This window comes from Chiloscyllium punctatum, chromosome 2 (genome assembly GCF_047496795.1).
Source record: "Chiloscyllium punctatum isolate Juve2018m chromosome 2, sChiPun1.3, whole genome shotgun sequence".
In the NCBI taxonomy this organism is placed as follows: domain Eukaryota; kingdom Metazoa; phylum Chordata; class Chondrichthyes; order Orectolobiformes; family Hemiscylliidae; genus Chiloscyllium; species Chiloscyllium punctatum.
In genome coordinates, this window is record NC_092740.1 from 122,984,917 (window position 1) to 123,003,678 (window position 18,762).

The window sequence follows — 18,762 nt, forward strand, 5'->3', positions numbered from 1 at the left end:
GCTGAAACAAACTATCAGCCACAAACTGAACTTTCCTCCTTTCTTCCCCTCCTCATCCCAGCTTCAAATTGGGTCAAACCTACCTACTTTAAAGTGGTTGAGGTGTGTGGTGATCGAGTGCTTTTGTTGTTTTCAGGAGCTTTATTAACCGGACAACGTTTTTACCCAAATTGATTTCAGAACAATAAACTTGACATGCCTTGCTTTGTTTCCTGTTTAGTTTACAACATCTGACTAATTCCTTACAACCGTTGCAGAGTTCAATTCATATATTGGATTGGGAAGTCCATCTTTAGAGTTTAAATAAACACACTTGTTCCAATCAAAAGGAAGAAAGGACAGTTTATAACATGGTTATTTGGTTGGCAAGTCGACTCTGCACACAAGACAAATTGCCATGGAGAAAGCAATGGGAAACTTCCAGTTCATAAGTAACTCAATGAAAAAAAAACTGATACACAATTTATTTGCAGACAATGGATGCTTGTGTACGTTACTTTGAACAAGTGTAAATGAGCTCAATTGATAGTGCAACTATTAGCTTACTCAGGATTATTCAAGTGTTACCCATTCTTAAAAGCAGACATTTCGTTTTGAATTTTGCAAGTTGATTGGTTGATCTGTACTTTGCCCAGCACAGTGGGCGGCACAGTGGCACAGTGGCTAGCACTGCTGCCTCACAGCGCCAGAGACCCGGGTTCAATTCCCACCTCAGGCGACTGACTGTGTGGAGTTTGCACGTTCTCCCCGTGTCTGCGTGGGTTTCCTCCGGGTGCTCCGGTTTCCTCCCACAGTCCAAAGATGTGCAGGTTAGGTGAATTGGTCATGCTAAATTGCCTGTAGTGTTCGGTAAGGGGTAGATGTAGATGTAGATGTAGGGGTATGGGTGGGTTGCGCTTCGGCAGGGCGGTGTGGACTTGTTGGGCCGAAGGGCCTGTTTCCACACTAAGTAATCTAATCTGACATACTGAAGGGACATGCTGATTTGATGATCAAATTGTTGGAATGTAGTTCTTCGAAGATATGGTTGCATTCTTGCGCAACTGTGCATTACAGAGGAAAAAAAGTATCACGCTTCAGAAACAACAAAAACAAACAGCCAAAAGTGTTGGCGATGTAATCATGTCTCAAACAAATGTTTTAAAAAGTTTGCACTTTAGAAACAATTTGCCAATTGTTAAAACCATGTTATAGCATAACCACCTGTACATAAGTGTTGATTGACAACCATAAGCAATAAATTAGCAAATTAGTCAAGAGTTTTACATTAGCTATTTTTGACATAATGAATGCAAGATTAAAAGCATTAGCAACAATTCCCTTTGTCAGTAATTTCTGAATAATCAAATTCCTCAATGGCAACCAGTCACCAACTGACAGTTGTAGACAACACAAGGTTCTGTGCAGATTAATTTTAACTTCATTTTCTGCACAGGAGAAAAAAAAACGATCAGCGGCTGGTTCTATTAGACAGATAAATGAGTAGAGGGACTACAGCAGCAGTGTCTGGAAAGATAACACAAGTTTGACAGTGGAGAGGTTACTGGACTGGGTAACCAAAACAATCCTGAGGGCAATGGCTGAAATACCAATACAGCTGCTGATGGAATTTAGTTTTAAATAAGATAAGAAATTGAATTCAGTAAACAAACTATCAATTCTTGTCAAAATCCATTGGCTTACTCATTTCCCTTACTGAAGGGAATTTATCTGGTGTACCATACGTGGACTCTTGACACATTACTGTCATTGACTGAATGGCCCATTCAACTTAAGGTTTGGTTATGGGAAGCACCCACATCAAAATTGAATTTTTTAAAAATAAGTGTAGTAGGAGCCTAATAGAGGGATATCCTAATTCCATAGATAAAGATGTTCCTTTCAAATAATTGAGTTGGAACAGTTTAAAAGATATGCAATGTGACCATTGAACACCTACACCTAGATTTGCACCATTGCTCCCAATCCCAAACCCCCAAAATAAATTTGGAAATATACATTATAGAATAATCTGAGAATTATACAAGTGACTCCATGATTGCGAATGCTCCTGTTGGTATTGGGCAATTGATCCTCATTCACAAGGGTCAATTTGCTGGCTGCTTTATTCATAAGAGCTGATGTCTTAAGTTTCACCCTGCTTTAAAATTCACAACAGTCCACAAGATGGACTGAATTAGTGCCTATGCATCTAAAGTTAGTTTAAATCCCTTCTGATTCTGCTCTGCACAATAACAACAGTACAAATTTTGAATGCAAACAGTATACTCAAGTGTTTATTCAATATTGTTCAAAAACTCCACAGGTACAAGTTGGATGACAAGAACTGTTGGCGTTAGCATAGCACCAAACTTCTGTTAGGGAAAGGGTACAATATTCCATAATCCACACTGATTTTACTAAATTTTAACTCCTTCATGATTTATTTCAAAGCTTCATGCTTTATAATTCACAGTAAGCAAATCCACCTATCCTCAACAAAAAAAAAATCACAAATCACTTCAATTAACTGAAGATCAATTAGAAGCTTCAATATAGATGCAGTTAAACAAAATATTGAATGCCTAACTTCCAGCAATTGTTATAAAAAACTGTAATGATCCAGAATATTAGAGCTCTTTGAATGCATAGGTACATTTTAATATCATGAAACAAGACCTTCTCCTCACCATTTGTGCCAACAAGCCAAGCCATGCCATGAGTTAGTGAACTGCACACTATGAAAGCATGTCAGTATTGAACACTACACTGGAATTTGTTCTTTGATGGACAAAATGTACCTTTGCAACCCCAGTAGTAACTTTGGGCAATACAGTTTTATTACAACTCTAGCACATTCCAGAAGTTAGCAGCAGACAAAACCAACGAGAATGAATATTTCAAAGCACCACATGCAATGCTACTTGTCCATACTGCTTATGCCATTTCAAATGGCTTCCAGTGCTTTATTTGCTCCATGCTAACTTGCTGAAAGGCTGTTTTTGCTTGATCACTGCCTACCCGGGCATCTTCAGAATATTCCTAACTTCCTTGTGAAAATGCATTAAAGTTTTGGCACAAAGTAAAATTACACCACGTAATACAGGATAACCCATTTTCAGAAGAAGTCTTTGTTTTTTTAAAACCAGATTAATACATCTTGTAATTTACAAACATGCCACCAAAACAGTTACCCTGACAGCAATGATGTTGCTCATCTGAATAAAAAAAATTTCCCTGAAGTCATGAATGTTAAGTGATGCTTTTGAAGCAACTTTTCTCCCCAGCCAGCTCTTACAAAAGGTTCGCGGTGATGGTGGACAGGCTGGAGGAGTGTTTTGGATAGGAGAACTTATGCATGGAATTGGAAGAATTCATGCAGTTTTGAATAAAATTCACCAAGTAGAAACATTTCAATTTAAATTGGGCTGATAAATTGACAACAAACCCATTAAATGATATAAACAAAAAAAAGGAACTGGTATGATGGTCCCCATCACTTCAGCATTCAGTTTAATGCATTGAACTGTTCAAAGAAAAACATGTCTCAGCTTCATCCATTTTAGAAGTTGCCAGGGCAGAAAGAATACTTAAATTATCTTTTTGGTTAGCTTTAATTTCGTGGACTAAGTTTTCAACAATTCTACTTCCAGGTCTATGGTAGAAAGCAACTTCTACAAAATGCAGCTAACCAAGCTAGAGCTTCAGATGCCTACTTAGTCTTCTGAATAAAATGAGTGCACAATTACATCAGGGGCATAATCAAATAGGAGCTCCCCCCCCACTACCCAAAATCTATCATTTGTCTTAATTCTGCTTGATGTCACCAAGAACAAAATCAAGGATTTTTAAAAATTGTTTAGTAACTTGCTTGTTCATTTAAAGATATTATATTCAAAAGGCTTACAGGAAAAAAAACAACCTCCTACAGCAGGCACAAAAGCATCAATATAACCATGCAACTTTTCCTGTTTGAGGGTTTAGTGTATTGTAGTCACGGAAACAAAGCAGCTAGGGTTGCTCAAAATTTAGCCCAAAGTAAATAAATTAGCTTATACAAAATATTTCATGCAACAAAGGCACTTTGTATACACTCAATTCAGTTATTGTTTGTTCCCTGGGTGATCTGATACCTAATATCTTGCCCATTTTAACTAAATATCTGTGAATACTCACTTAATTCTCACACACAGGTCTCAACAAGGACATGGTGATCAGGTCACCTCTTACCTTGCCCTGAAAGCATTTATCAAAAAGGGCATGATTTTATAAACTAACTTCATTTTTACAGACTAAACATTATATAGATAGTACATCAAGGATGTCAAATTGTACAAAAAGTGAAAATAAAAACTTGGCAAAATTCAGGAATAGGAAAATACACAAACTAGACAATGGTTTCATGATGAATGGAGGATACAGTACTCTACAAATTGATTCAGTGATTTTTTTAAAAAAGGAATGCTGTCAATGTTCAATTAATGCTGGTCAGAAAAGCCTTCACCAATACTGTGCTGCAACAGACTCTGGATTATTTAGCACTCTGATAATACGGTCTCCAACGTGCACAAGGGAACAAAGACTTCAAAATATTGTGTATGACTACTATAAAGATTTAAGTAAGGAATTTACATGTCAAGTATGCTTCATTTCCTTCCCTTTTGTCTGAGGCATTAACATTTTCAATCACTACATTAATGCTTAAAAGCTTTTTCCTAAACAGGTTTGCTCCAATCTCACCAAACCCCTCAAGTGAAGAACTCCTCCACATCCACGTGCATGCAATTGGTTAAATAGGATGCTTCAAGGCATCTATCAAAAGTAATTTGAGAAAAAGTGTCAAAGACGGTTTAGGTGTAACACGTTTAAAAAACTACAACACACGGAGGAGCACAATCAACCATGTCAATCAGGTACAAAAAAAAAGAGTGCCTTTGTATCCTTCACAATTAAGTGGCCAGTACTCAGACTGCTGAAAGTGAGCTGTTAGACAACACGTGGATGAAACAAACAAATGCTTCACTGAAGAGAGCACACCTTCTGCAGACAATTAGTGTCCTTGCACAATGTGCAATTGATGTACAGCTATATATAAAATTGTCTATGTTGTTTACTCCCAACTCCCCCAAAAGTGCAATATTCCAGTACTCTGAACTGGGCAAGTGAAGAGGGAAAGAGCCAGTGGGCAACATGAAAGCAGAAGCTATGAGTGGCCTTCACTTGTAACTTCCGGCTTCTCTTGTAAGAGTGGAATAACAGACTCCCATGCTGCAAGACACTGCAAATCAAAAAGATAAACATTTAAAATCTTAGCAATAATAGGAATAATAAATCCATAATTAAAAGCAAGTCAGTGCATTTAACATTAAAATATTTGAGAAAGAAGTTTCTCAAGTAGCGCAAAATCTGAAGGTTGCCATTGGTGCATCCTTTTGCCAGTTCTTTCCAGATCTATCCAATTAATCCCACTCCCCAGTTTCTATCCAACAGTCTTGGAATTTTTCATTTTAGAATTATCAATTTTTAAAATAAGTATTGAATTTGCTTCCCTTCAAACAATGCATTCCATTTTTAATTTGCTACAGAAAAAAATGTTGTGAAAATGAGTTTTGGCCAATTAGCATAAAATTGATCAGCAAAAGAAGGTTAGATGCCTTTTCCACAAAAGGAAAAAAAGGACATTTATACAATGCCTTTAAAATGTAGCAAACTGCCCAAAATATCTCAAAAACAAAACACTCAAGTGTTAGGATAGATGACTAAAAGCTTGGTCCAAGTGGTAGGTTTCAAGCAAATGTCTTAAAAAGGAGTTACAAAAGATTTAAAAACAAAAAAGGAGGGAAACTCAGTTTGGGAACTAGACAGATCAACAGTTGCCAACGGTGAACGATTTAATGCAAGGCATTTTCTATGAAGTATTAAAAATCGATGAAGTGAAGGTCACTAGTTTTCGGACATTGTGAATTATGCAAATTCTGACATGGTTTTACTATTGATATAATAAACTCTGCAACTGTGGAACTAATCTCTTAGGAAGATACTTCACTTCAATTAAATTTGGAACACCAAAACTTCAAAGTGTTTTACACACTCCATGGCTAAAGAACAATTTTTTCAAACTGGTTGACAAACCTTTCACAAAATCAAAGCATCTGGCCTGGAGCAAAGAATTAGTTTGGGTTAATGAGACAAATACAGGTTAGAAACAGAAAGAAGCATTTTAACTGCACATTGAACTAATGCATTAATTTAAAAAATTTCCTACAAGACCATAAGAAATCAAAAGAGGTTTAGGTCATTTGCCCTCTCCAGTCTGCTCTGCAATGCCACAGGATCATGGCTAATCAGACATGCCTCATCTCTACTTCACTGCAGTTTCCCTAACATTAATTTTCCATACTACATATTTTTCCATCTTTTAGTGACTGGAGCACTCAGGATTCCAAACTCTGCCAAGACCACTCAACTCCTGAACTCTTTACAAACATGGACAAAATAAAATGTGCGCAATTTTAACATTAATGCAGTTGACAGAATGACAAAGGAGACCTAGAAACACTGAAGTCAAAAGAAACTTGGGTAGCATGAGGATTGATGGGATGTAGTGACCAGCACCACCAACTTGAAGTCATGCTGAGCACAAAAAGGAAGACAGATGAAGTTTTGAACATCATCTCAACCCCAAGACATCACTGCAGGAGTTTCTCAGTACAGTTGCAGGCCCAGACATTTTCAGATGTTCATCAACTACCTTTCCTTAGTCAGAAGGTCAGAGTTGGGGATGTTCTGATGATTATACAATATTCAAAACCAATGGCAACTCCTCACAATGAAGCAACCCATGTTCAGACAAAACCACCTGCACAACATCCAGTCAATTAATCATGCCATGTAATGGCTACCTCCAACAAGGCAGAATTCAGTCTTCCCCTCAACATTCAATGACAGTCTCCCACTAACAGCCTAGGCGATACAGTAACTATTAAAGGAACAGGACAGCCATAAAACTGTGGGTACAAGTCACACTATGGATAGCCACTTAGAAAATAGCTTTACCTGTTCAGTAAAATGTTTGCATTATCCAAACATCCGCAATTCATCAACTATGTAATAGCCCATCCTTGTTAACAAAATGCACGTGATATTAGAATGACCTGTAGGGCCCCTCAAAGATCAGCAAGGTGGCCTGTGTGGAGCCACAGAAAATGGGGGAGATACTAAATGAATATTTTGCATCAGTATTTACTGTGGAAAAGGATATGGAAGATTAGACTGTAGGGAAATAGATGGTGACATCTTGCAAAATGTCCAGATTACAGAGGAGGAAGTGCTGGATGTCTTGAAACGGTTAAAAAGGTGGATAAATCCCCAGGACCTGATCAGGTGTACCCGAGAACTCTGTGGGAAGCTAGAGAAGTGATTGCTGGGCCTCTTGCTGAGATATTTGTGCCGGAAGGCTGGAGGTTAGCAAATGTGGTATCACTGTTTAAGAAGGGCGGTAAAGACAAGCCAGGGAACTATAGACCAGTGAGCTTGACCTCAGTGGTGGGCAAGTTGTTGGAGGGAGCCCTGAGGGACAGGATGTACATGTATTTGGAAAGGCAAGGACTGATTCGGGATAGTCAACATGGCTTTGTGCGTGGGAAATCATGTCTCACAAACTTGATTGAGTTTTTTGAAGTAGTAACAAAGAAGATTGATGAGGGCAGAGCAGTGGATGCGATCTATATGGACTCCAGTAAGTGTTCGACAAGGTTCCCCATGGGAGACTGATTAGCAAGGTTAGATTGCATGGAATATAGGGGAACTAGCCATTTGGAGACAGAACTGGCTCAAAAAGGTAGAAGACAGAGGGTGGTGGTGGTGGTGGTGGTGGTGGAGGGTTGTTTTTCAGACTGGAGGCCTGTGACCAGTGGCATGTCACAAGGATCAATGCTGGGTCCTCTACTTTTTGTCATTTATATAAATGATTTGAATGTGAGCATACCAGGTACAATTAGCAAGTTTGCAGATGACCCCAAAATTGCAGGTGTAGTGGACAGTGAAGAGGGTTACCTCAGATTACAACAGGATCTGGACCAGATGGGCCAATGTGCTGAGAAGTGGCACATGGAGTTTAATTCAGATAGATGTGAGGTGCTGCATTTTGGGAAAGCAAATCTTAGCAGGACTGATACACTTAAATGGTAAGGTCCTAGGGAGTGTTGCTCAAAGAGACCTTGGAGTGCAGGTTCATAGCTCCTTGAAAGTGATGTCACAAGTAGATAGGATAGTGAAGGCAGCGTTTGGTATGCTTTCCTTTAAATCAGTCAGAGTACTGAGTACAGGAGTTGGGAGGTCATGTTGCGGCTGTACAGGACTTTGGTTAGGCCACTGTTGGAATATTGCGTGCAATTCTAGTCTCCTCCCTATTGGAAAGATGTTGTGAAACTTGAAAGGGTTCAGAAAAGACTTACAAGGATGTTGCCAGGGTTGGAGGATTTGAGTTATAGGGAGAGGCTGAACAGGCTGAGGCTGTTTTCCCTGGAGCGGAGGCTGAGGGGTGACTTTATAGAGGTTTACAAAATTGAGGGGCATGGATAGGGTAAATAGGCAAAGTCTGTTCCCTGGGATTGGAGTTCAGAACTAGAGGGCATAGGTTTAGGGTGAGAGGGGAAGGATATAAAAGAGACCTAAGGGGCAACTTTTTCACGCAGAGGGTAGTACATGTATGGAATGAGCTGCCAAAGGATGTGGAGGAGGCTGGTACAATTGCAACATTTAAGAAGCATTTGGATGGGTATATGAATAGGAAGGGTTTGGAGGGATATGGACCAGATGCTGGCAGATGGGACTAGATTGGGTTGGGTCAAGATATCTGGACAGCGTGGCTAGGTTGGACTGAAGGGTATTTCCATGCTGTACATCTCTATGACTAAGAGCAAGAGGTGCTCGGTTCTGCACTGAATAACTCCACTTATCTCCCACTGCCAGCCCACCATCAAGGCACAAAGTCACGAGTTCTAGATTTCCACAACCTTGTGTAAAGAAGCATAACAAAAACCAAAAACAAACACAGCCGAGGTCTAATTTGAAGGCTGCCTGAAGAATTATTCAAAGAACCAGTAGTTACTGGAATGTCATTAAGGGTACCTCTTAGATGCAGAAGAAACCTGGAAAGCATGAAGATACCCAGATCAATGATTAGCTCACCCTAGCCAAACTATGTTACGATAGACAGTGTGCCTTAAAACGTCAGTAGAGAGAGCAGAGAAATGAGAAGCATCCATAGGGTAGATTGGGTATTGTGGGTTAACAGATGTGTCAACTAGTCAGTGCAGTAAAATTATACCTTCTCATAATACTGGATGTTCTTGTCAGCCATTCCCATCAACAGTTGTCGAAAGTCCTGTCTCTTGTTGCTTTGCCACCGATCCCAGTCTGCCTTCAGATCAGCATTGAAGCATTCCACACGGTCCTGGCACTTTTCAACACTTGTTGGCGTCTTTCAGATAGAGAGAGAGAAAATTCACCCGATTTACTACATAATCGCTTCCTACAGTTTAGCAGGGTAGACAAAAGATTAATAAGCCAACAAAAAAAAAGACGATTACAGGCTGTTCTGCTATAATGTGTTTTGTCAAGAAAAGTTTGCTGTAATGCAATTGACAAATTGGGTCACTGTTTCTAAAGTGCAAACTTTTGAAAAAAGTGTGATGACTGCAACATGATTACATTACCAATACTAAGCACTGTTTCTAAAGCATGTTTTTTTCTATAATACGGGGTTGCACAAGAATGCAACAATGTTATAGAAAAACAACCAGCATAATATTGAATTAGACCATGTTAGGCTAAATATCACTTCAGAAAGTCGGGTTTCAGTATAGCCAGGAGTTGGATGGAGTGGGGAGGTGAATGGCAGAGACTAGAACAGAACAAACACCACAATGCAGGTAGGACAAAGATTAAACCAAAACATCAGCCCTGCAAAGGAAAATCCAGTTGCAGGAAATTAAAGTAGTTAACATTTTCAAATCATACAATAGTTACTGTATTACTGCAAGGTTGACCATTTAAACTTACTGAATTCACTCGTCCTTTGATATCATGTTACATTGATTTGGTCTTTACAGTACAAATGGAAGAAGTTTCCAACTTGTGCCTTTCCATCTCCACCGCACCCAAAAAGAAAAACTTCTCAAAATTATGTTTAAATACAGTGGGATCTTTCCAATTATGAAGTGTGATTTGCTTCTTTTGTTGAAAGAGTCACAGTCAGCAATACATTTGAAAAGCAAACAAGTCAGAACAGAAGGCTGTTGGAAACTGCTCATTCAGAAGTTCATCTGCAAAACTCCTGGGAAACTGTACATCATGAGAAGTTAGGCTTGGCCACAATTTGATATTCTAATTTAGGTTACAGACCAACACATGCTTTCCACAAAAGCCAGCTTCTATCAACAAGTTTACAGGAATTGTATTTAGTTGCAAATCCAATCGTACTGCATTGATCAGTTGGAGCAGCAATTAGAGGCAATGAGGAACTGACGAGAGCAAAGGGAGAGGATGGATGGCAGCTTCTGGAAGTTGGAGACACTACAGATACAGGTCAGGTAGATGGTAGACTAACAGGCAGGTTTCTGGTACTGTGACTGGCTCTACTATAATGAGGGGTATATCAAGTCCCAGGCAGTCTATTTAATAACATACACTCTGGTCTGGGGCACAAACAGAAGTTTCTGTGTCAGTAAGACATCAGAATGGTGGATTGCCTCCCTGGCACCTAAGTCAAGGATGCCTCAGACAGCACAGAATATTCTTAATGGAGAGCAACCAGAATGCCATTGCGTTGGCACCAATAATATGGTTAGGGAAAGGGATGAGGCCCTACCGACAGAATATAGAAAACTAGATAGGTTAAAATGTAGGTCTGAGGGTAGTAATATCTGGACTATTACTAAATCAAATCAGTGACACGTTATTGAGAATAAAAATATATGAAGAGAGCAGATGAATGGGTGGCTCAGCACTGTGTAGGAGATGAGAATTCACATTTCCAGATCATTAGAATCTTTTCAGAGGGAAAAAAGACCCTTTTAAGAAGGGTGGGTTCCACCTTAATTGGATGGGGACTAATACCCTGGCAGGGAGATTTTGAGAGCCACTTTGGAGGCTTTAAACTATTGCTGGGAGGACCCAAAGCAATAGGAGGAAAGTTAAGGCGGAGACTGGTACACAGTCAATAAGGGAAGCAATAGTCAAGTCAGAGAACAGCTTGGTAGAGAACAAGGTAAGATTGAGAAATTAACATGCATTTATTTCAATACAGGAGGCCTGATAGGGCAAAGTTGGGAATATGGGACTGGGATATCATAGCTATTACAGAAACATGGCTCATGGACAGACAGGACTGACAGCTTAACGTTCAGGGTACAGACACTATAGGAAGAACAGAAAGGAAGGCAAGAGGGGAGGTGGTGGCAGTATTTTGATTATTTATTACGTTGTAGCTGCACTTAGGGAGGATATTCTTGGGAAATCATCCAGTGAAGGTATTTGGCTGGAAGTGAGAAATAGTCAGCAAGAAATTGAGAAGCAAATATGCAACGGTAGGATATTTTAAACTTTCAAATAAAGACTGGGACGGTGTTAAAGGCTTGGATGGGGAAGAACTTCCATTCAAATATGGATGTAATTCTTAGAGACCTTACGTTGGGAAATAAGGCAGGAAAGGGACTGCAGTTTGTGGTGCAATACTTGGGGGTGGTGATATTATTCCATTAGTTTTAAAACAGCTATAGAAAAGCTAATGATCAAGAAGTTAAACTGCAAGTTGAAGGAAGACCAATTTTAACAGTATTGGGAGAAAGTCTCATTTTTGAAGGCCTCAACTTTACAATGTGCCAGTTAGACTGAAGGGAAAGGCTGGATGACAAGAGAAATTGAGGCTCTGGTCAAGAAAAAGCAACTAGGAGAAAAAAGTGAGGACTGCAGATGCTGGAGATCAGAGCTGAAAAATGTATTGCTGGAAAAGCGCAGGTGGTCAGGCAGCATCCAAGGAGCGGGAGAATCGACATTTCAGGCATAAGCCCTTCTTCAGGTCTTATGCCCGAACTGTCAATTCCCCTGCTCCTTGGATGCTGCTTGACCTGCTGCGCTTTTCCAGCAATACATTTTTCAGTTCGAGAAAGCAAGCATATCTCAGATGTAGACAGGTGGAATAGAGTGAATTCTTAGCGTATAAAGGCAATAGGTGTATACTGAAGAGGGAAATCAGGAGGCCAAAAAGGGGACATGAAATAACCTTGGCAAGTTGGATTAAGGACAATCCAAAAGAGATTCTATAAATACATTAACAGGCAAAAAAGAGAAACTAGGGACAGAACAGGACCCCTTAAAGATCAAGGTGGCTATCTGTGTGCCAAGCCACAGAAGATGGGTGAGATACAAAACAAATTTCATGTTAGTATTTACTGTGGAGAAGGACCAAGAAGCTAGGGAACCTGGAGAGATAGCAACATTAGTGAGTTTTGAGAAGATTTGCAGTGATGTCTTGAAAAGAGTTCTATTACAGAAGAGATGCTAAAATACAAAAAGGTATCTAAATCGCTGGGACTTATCAGGCATTCCACAGTACTTTGTGGGAAGCTAGGGAAGAGATTGCGAGATTTTGTATCATTGGCAATGGGTTAGGTATTGGAAAATTGGAGTTGGAAAATGTGCATGACACACTTAAGGCAGGCTGGTCAGGTCCACACTGCAGTGCCGCCCCCCCCCCCCCCCACCACCACCACCAAACAACCCACCCTCCCATCCTGGCACCCTCCCCTGCCACCACAGGGATTGCAAAACTTGCGCCATTTCCCCCCTCACCACCATCCAAGGAGCCTTCCACATCCAAAGTTTCACCTGCACATCCCCAATATCATTTATTGTATCCATTGCTCCCGATGCAGGGTCCTTGACATTGGGGAGACTGGACACCTCCGAGCAGAGCACTTCAGGGAACATCAACCCCACCGCCCTGTAGCCCAACATTTCAACTCTCCTTCCCACTCTGCAGAGGACATGCAGGTCCTAGGTCTCCTTCACCACCCGATGCCTGTAGGAAGAACGCCTCATCTTGCGTCTCGGAACTCCAACTCCAGGACATCAATGTGGACTTCATCAGTTTCCTCTTTGCCCCTCTCCCCACCTTACCTCGGTTCCCACCTTCCAGCTGTCCTCATGACCTGTCCCACCTATCCACTCCACCCTCCCCTCTGACCTATCACCTCCATCCCCACCCCCATTCACCTATTGTACTCTTTGCTACCTTCTCCCCAGCTGCCCCCCATTTCTCTCTCCACCCTGGAGGCCCTCTGCCTCTATTCCTGATGAAGGGCTTTTGCCTGAAACTTCGATTTTCCTGCTCCTCTGATGCTGCCTGACCTGCTGTGCTTTTCCAGCACCACTGATCTAAACTGTAAGGATGAGGCTGTTAAACTGAAGATGGCGCAGGAAAATTTACAAGAATGTTGCCAGGACTAGAGTTTGAGCTACAGGGAGGTGTTGAATAGCTCAGGCTTTTTTCTTCCTGATGTGTCGAGACGGAGGAGTAACCTATGGAGGTTCATAATATCATGAGAGGCATGGCTAAGCTGAATAGCCAAGGTCTTTTTCCTAGGGTAGGGGAGTCCAAAACTCAGGACATAGGTTAAAGATGAGAGGGGAAAGATTTAGAAAAAAAAAAAAAAGGGGCTGGAGGGGTAATTTTTCTTCATGCAGAAGTGAGTGTATGGGACAAACTGCCAGAAGTAGGTGGAGGACAGTACAATTACAACATTTAAAAAGACATCATCATGAATAGGAAGGATGAGGGGAATATGGGCCAAATACTGGCAAATGGGACCAGGTCAGATTGGGATATATGATCAGCATGGATGAGTTGACCCAAAGGATCTGTTTCCATGCTGTATGACTAATAAGATCACACCTATATTAAAAGGCAAATGAAATGTTAATGATACCTGTCTCTGTGCTGCACTGTTCTCTATAATTTCCCAATTGAGTTATTTAGAAGAAACTGTTGTCAAAATTGCCTGGATGACATACATTGTTCTTGGCGTGTAGTGTAATAAAATGTTAACTGTATAGTAGGGGGAAAACAAAGAACTATTGTATTAACAATTAGCAAACCAAAAAAGGACATCGGGGAGTTCGAACAATACTATAGGAGCAAAGCTGCCCCACAAGAACATAGTAACTCAAGAGCACACAAGGAAATGTATCAGAACATTCAGCATTACAAGAAATGCTACAGATTGCTATATATGGTGTAACCCAAAAAGTTGTCAGAATTGGCACAGATTTGGCATGCATCCCCACAGGTCATCAACATGCCTTAGGAAAACTCATCACAAAAGGTGACCAACAGAAGTAAAATGGAGAGGCTCAGTTCTCTGGGAAAGAGGGAGACAAGTCAGGAGGGTTGCAATGGGGAAGGAGAGGAGGATCAGAGATGTTTTGCACAAGGGTATGTTCTGAGGGAGAAGTATTTTAAACCTATCGAAGACATTTAACTAACTAGGAGCCAGAGAAACTTGCAAATCAATTATCTGAAAATCAATATAAAATTTGTAGTTTAAGACCAGAGAAGCAACTGCCTGGTTAAAATGTTTACCTTTTTGTAAATGCAATTGAAACATTAGCAGTGACCATACCAGTCTATGGAGTTTAGGGTGATAAATATTTTGGTACAGTAATGTCTGTCAATTGTTTTGAAAAAAAAAAGAGGGTTTACTTATCGGTTCTTGTGCCAACTGAAATACTGTGGAAGTTAAAACATCTTATGCTGTGGTTTAACAGTGGGTCGATAATGAAAGATATTGATCAATTCTCATGCTGCTTCTATGCAAGTACAAACACCTAACTGCACAAATACAGAAGAGAATCACAACACGACTGCATCATCTAGGAGTTGATCTAAGATTCAAAAAGGAGTCCCTTTAAAAAGATAAAGAGCACTCTGGTTGAAATAATTAGTAACAGCACTGCGCCGTACTCAAAGTGAGCTAAACCTACACTTTTGGAAAGCACAAGTTTCATTTATCACTGGTATGGTGATCAGAGTATAATTTTCTGGGGACGGGATTTGATCTCCATGAAATCTGAACTTAAAAGCTCTCTCAATAGTAGCCATGTGACCATTGTGGATTTGAAAAAACATAAGTGTCTTTTAGAAAAATAAACCAAACATCCTTACTCTGTCTGACCTACACAACTCCAGACCCACAGTAACATAGCCAACTTTTAACTCTTCTCTGAACAATAGTTATGGCTTTGCCAGCAACATCTCATGAACAAATAATTACATTATTCCAATTATTCTTTAACAGAGACACCTATGGGTGGACAAAATAGAAAGGGCCTTGATGTATGCAATTACCATTCTTAAATTAACTGATGAGTAACACATTGAAGAATTAGACACTAACTCTTCTTCTAGGCCCAGAATTTTGCTATGGAGGGCACCCTTTAGAAATAATCCCAGCATACACCAGTGAGGGAGAAGCAATGTTTTGTGCAAGTGGGCAACAGCCTTGTAGATGTGTTAAAAGAGGTTTAAATGCACATTAAAGTGCATAAGGGGAAGCGCCCAGGCATTTTAAAAATCCTATCCTGCAAGTCTTTAGGAAATGTGTCTTGATTGTTGCATTCCCTATCACCCACCGAACCCAAATAAGTTTTTAAATTCATACACAAGGATCACAAATCCCCACACTGCAGTTTTCAAATTATTCAAAGGTTTGTTATTTCTGTTGATAAATACATGAAGGCTTCTACTACTAGATTATTGCTGTCAGCTTCATTTCAAATATCTTTGTTGTGACAAGGTGCCTGACATTTCAGTTTTATTGAAAACTCCACATTGTTAGACCCCCTTCAATTGGGGCTATGAATTCCAAAGCTGGTTTATGATTAAAAAAATTGTACATGGATGAAGCATTTGTTCTTTTAAAATTATTATGTAGTTAAAAGGAATGTAAATCTTAGGAAATGGTTTTATAAATTAGTGTCTTTTCCCCCAGTATAGTGAGGACTGCACTGAACAATTCAACAGCAAGTTCTCTCTTCCCTGCATGAATCCCAAAGTATATCCATGGTACACACCTGGTTTGACTTATGTATGACTCTGTTGCCTTCTCAAATGGCCTAGAAAGGTAGTCAGTTCAAGGGCAAGGAGGGGGACAGGCAATAAATGCTGGCCAACTAGCAATGCCTATGCACTACAAGTGAATTTTTTTTAAAAGTTGACATTATGTGCACAAGGGCACAGATTGGTGTGGATTGGCACTAAATTGAGATAGGAGAAAGTGAAGACTGCAGATGCTGTAGTTCAGAGTAGAGTGTGGGGTGCTGGAAAAGTACAGGTCAGGCAGCATTAGAACAGATGTTTTGGACATTTGTGCCCTTCAGTTTCTCTAGCTGCTGCCATGCACAACTTCAGCAGTCCAATCAGTGACTAGAGAAATTAGAAGGAAAAGTTGAAAGGCTATTTTTTCCAAACTTCAACACATTGGCAATGTATGAGTGCAGGCCTTTCATCTAGACACCACTAAGCCAGGCTGCCTCCAAATCTGAAATTTGGGTCAGGCAATCCTGGACAATGAATCTCACACCTCATTCCCCAGTCAAAACTCTATATTCAGGCAACCATCTGAGTTCTTAGTGGGGTACACACTATGTTGGGCACCCAGAGACAAAACCCAAGTGTCAGTTCCATTGCCTCAGCTGGAATGAGGACAGCAAGCTTGTAATTTCACCTTTGTCCTCTAGAGGCCAGTGCTTTAAAAGCTTGTAGGTAAGTTTTAATAGGCCAAATGGGCAGACATAATTGCAATTATTAATAGATAGATATTAAACCACACCCAGCCTGCATTGTGGAAATATTTAGCTCAGCATTAAGTCAAAAGGCTGACCTTGGAGCAGACAGGCTGCCTTGAGACAAAACCATGGCTTTAAGAGGGATTTTTTTTTTTAAAAAAGGAATGCATGTTAAAGCAGACTGTGCAAAGCCAATAAACAGCTTGAAGCTTTGGGATATATACTTTTTAAAAAGTGTTGGAGCAATAGAAGCAGTCTTTATGTGGGGTCAAGCTCCCATGGAACCAGGATTTTGAGTCTTAGCTTTCTTTATTGTCTGGAGTGTTGAAGGTGGCTCTGGAAGCTCTTATTCCTTTCTTTGTTAGCAAAAAGCTGGGTCCCTCTCCCTGCTACTCAAATTGCAGGAGGTAATTTTACTGCACTTGCCTTTGCAAAGGAAGAGTTTGAGATGTTAATTGTTTCTGCTCCAATACAGTAATGTACATATTAATTTAACTTCAATATTTACAGTTAAGCCAATTTTTGTTTAGTCTGTATTTTTACACTACTGTTTAAAATAAAGTGTTTTATTTAACAAGTCAAGTAATTTGACCAATCGAATTGTATCTGAAACACCACTTCATGCTTACCTTTAAAATAAAAGAGTTAGTCTAAAACCTATTTACTTAATATTTTGAGGGGCTAGACTTGGTCCATAACACAAGAGAAAATTGGTTTGACTGGACTGGTATTCACCAGAATTTAGATGAACAAGAGGTAACCTGATTGAAAGGTATAAGATTCTAATAGGGCTAGGTTGACTAGACGCAGGGAGGAAGTTTCCCTGGTTGGAATCTAGAATCATTTGTAGCTGAGATAAGGAAACGTTTTCTTCAGTCAAAAAGAAAACTAGTCACAAACTTGTGGAATTTTCTGGAATAGAAGGCCATGGAGGCAGAGTCACTGAAATTAAGAAACAAAAAGTTATTTTTGTCTTAAAATATGTAGACAGACAAGACATCAAGGGGCATGAAGAGAAAGCAAGAATATGACATTTAGGTAGAGAATCAGGCAGGATCATATTGGAAGATAGAGCAGGTTCAAATGACCAAATGGCCTACTGCTGCTTCTCGTTTAGGTTTTAAACCAAGGTAATGAATAACTTTAAAATTGCTAAGTCTTCAATATTGGAGGCTTGCATTGCAGCTCCTAGATTAAAAAAGGATAGATATACACGTAACCAAAAATTAAAAGCCAAAAACTTTTCTTGAATGGGAAATACTGCTCAGGCTTCAGCCTCTTCACAATGGGCTAGTTACTTCTGTTGTCGAGAAGGCAAACATGCAGTTCAGAATAAAATTGTACAATTTTGTTTCCAGTTTCAATCTGACTAAATAAATTTGGGATCAGATTCCTTTGCCTGCGTCTTGTTCCTCAAGCTATATAGCCAACTGTCTCCCTTTATTAGACAGATGTCTACAGTCCCTTGTAAAAACTGCTAATTACCAAGACACTCTACATTGCTTTAATGATACTCATTTTGAAGAACCGTACTGGTATGATAAGCTAAATGGCCTAATGCACCATAACCATTCTGAGATTGTGATAGAATAGTGTGACTTTCTGACGTGTTACTCATCAAAAGCATGGTCTTCAATTTTCAAAGGTTATAAACAAGTACAGATCAGGAAGTTATTTAAGAATCTGGGGTTATAGAGAGGATTAAAAAAGGACAATCAAAATCCTGAGGAAGAAAAAAAATTGTCTGAACAGCTACCCTAGGTCTACACCAAATGCAAATCCACAGCGGACTGGTTCAGCCTACCTAAGAATTGTCTGGCTTACCAATTTAAGATGCACCAGTCTAAATCTCAAAAGGAACATGTACCACAATGATTACAGGTTCTGTGCAATTAAAATTTAGCCTCCAAATCCACATTGAATTTCTGCAAAAGC

General features: G+C 39.8%; 1 protein-coding gene across 1 annotated transcript in view; it reads right to left on the bottom strand.

Annotated features, from left to right (window-relative positions):
- Positions 1–2,247: 2,247 nt before the first annotated feature.
- snx30 (sorting nexin family member 30) overlaps positions 2,248–18,762 on the bottom strand; it is a 63,351-nt gene continuing 46,836 nt past the window's right edge. The window contains exons 8-9 of the mRNA XM_072587997.1: positions 9,311–9,463; positions 2,248–5,257 (exon numbers count right to left, since the gene is read on the bottom strand). Of these exons, the coding sequence (XP_072444098.1) occupies positions 5,183–5,257; positions 9,311–9,463 (228 nt within the window). The 3' untranslated portion in view covers positions 2,248–5,182. The remainder of the gene's footprint in view (positions 5,258–9,310; positions 9,464–18,762) is intronic.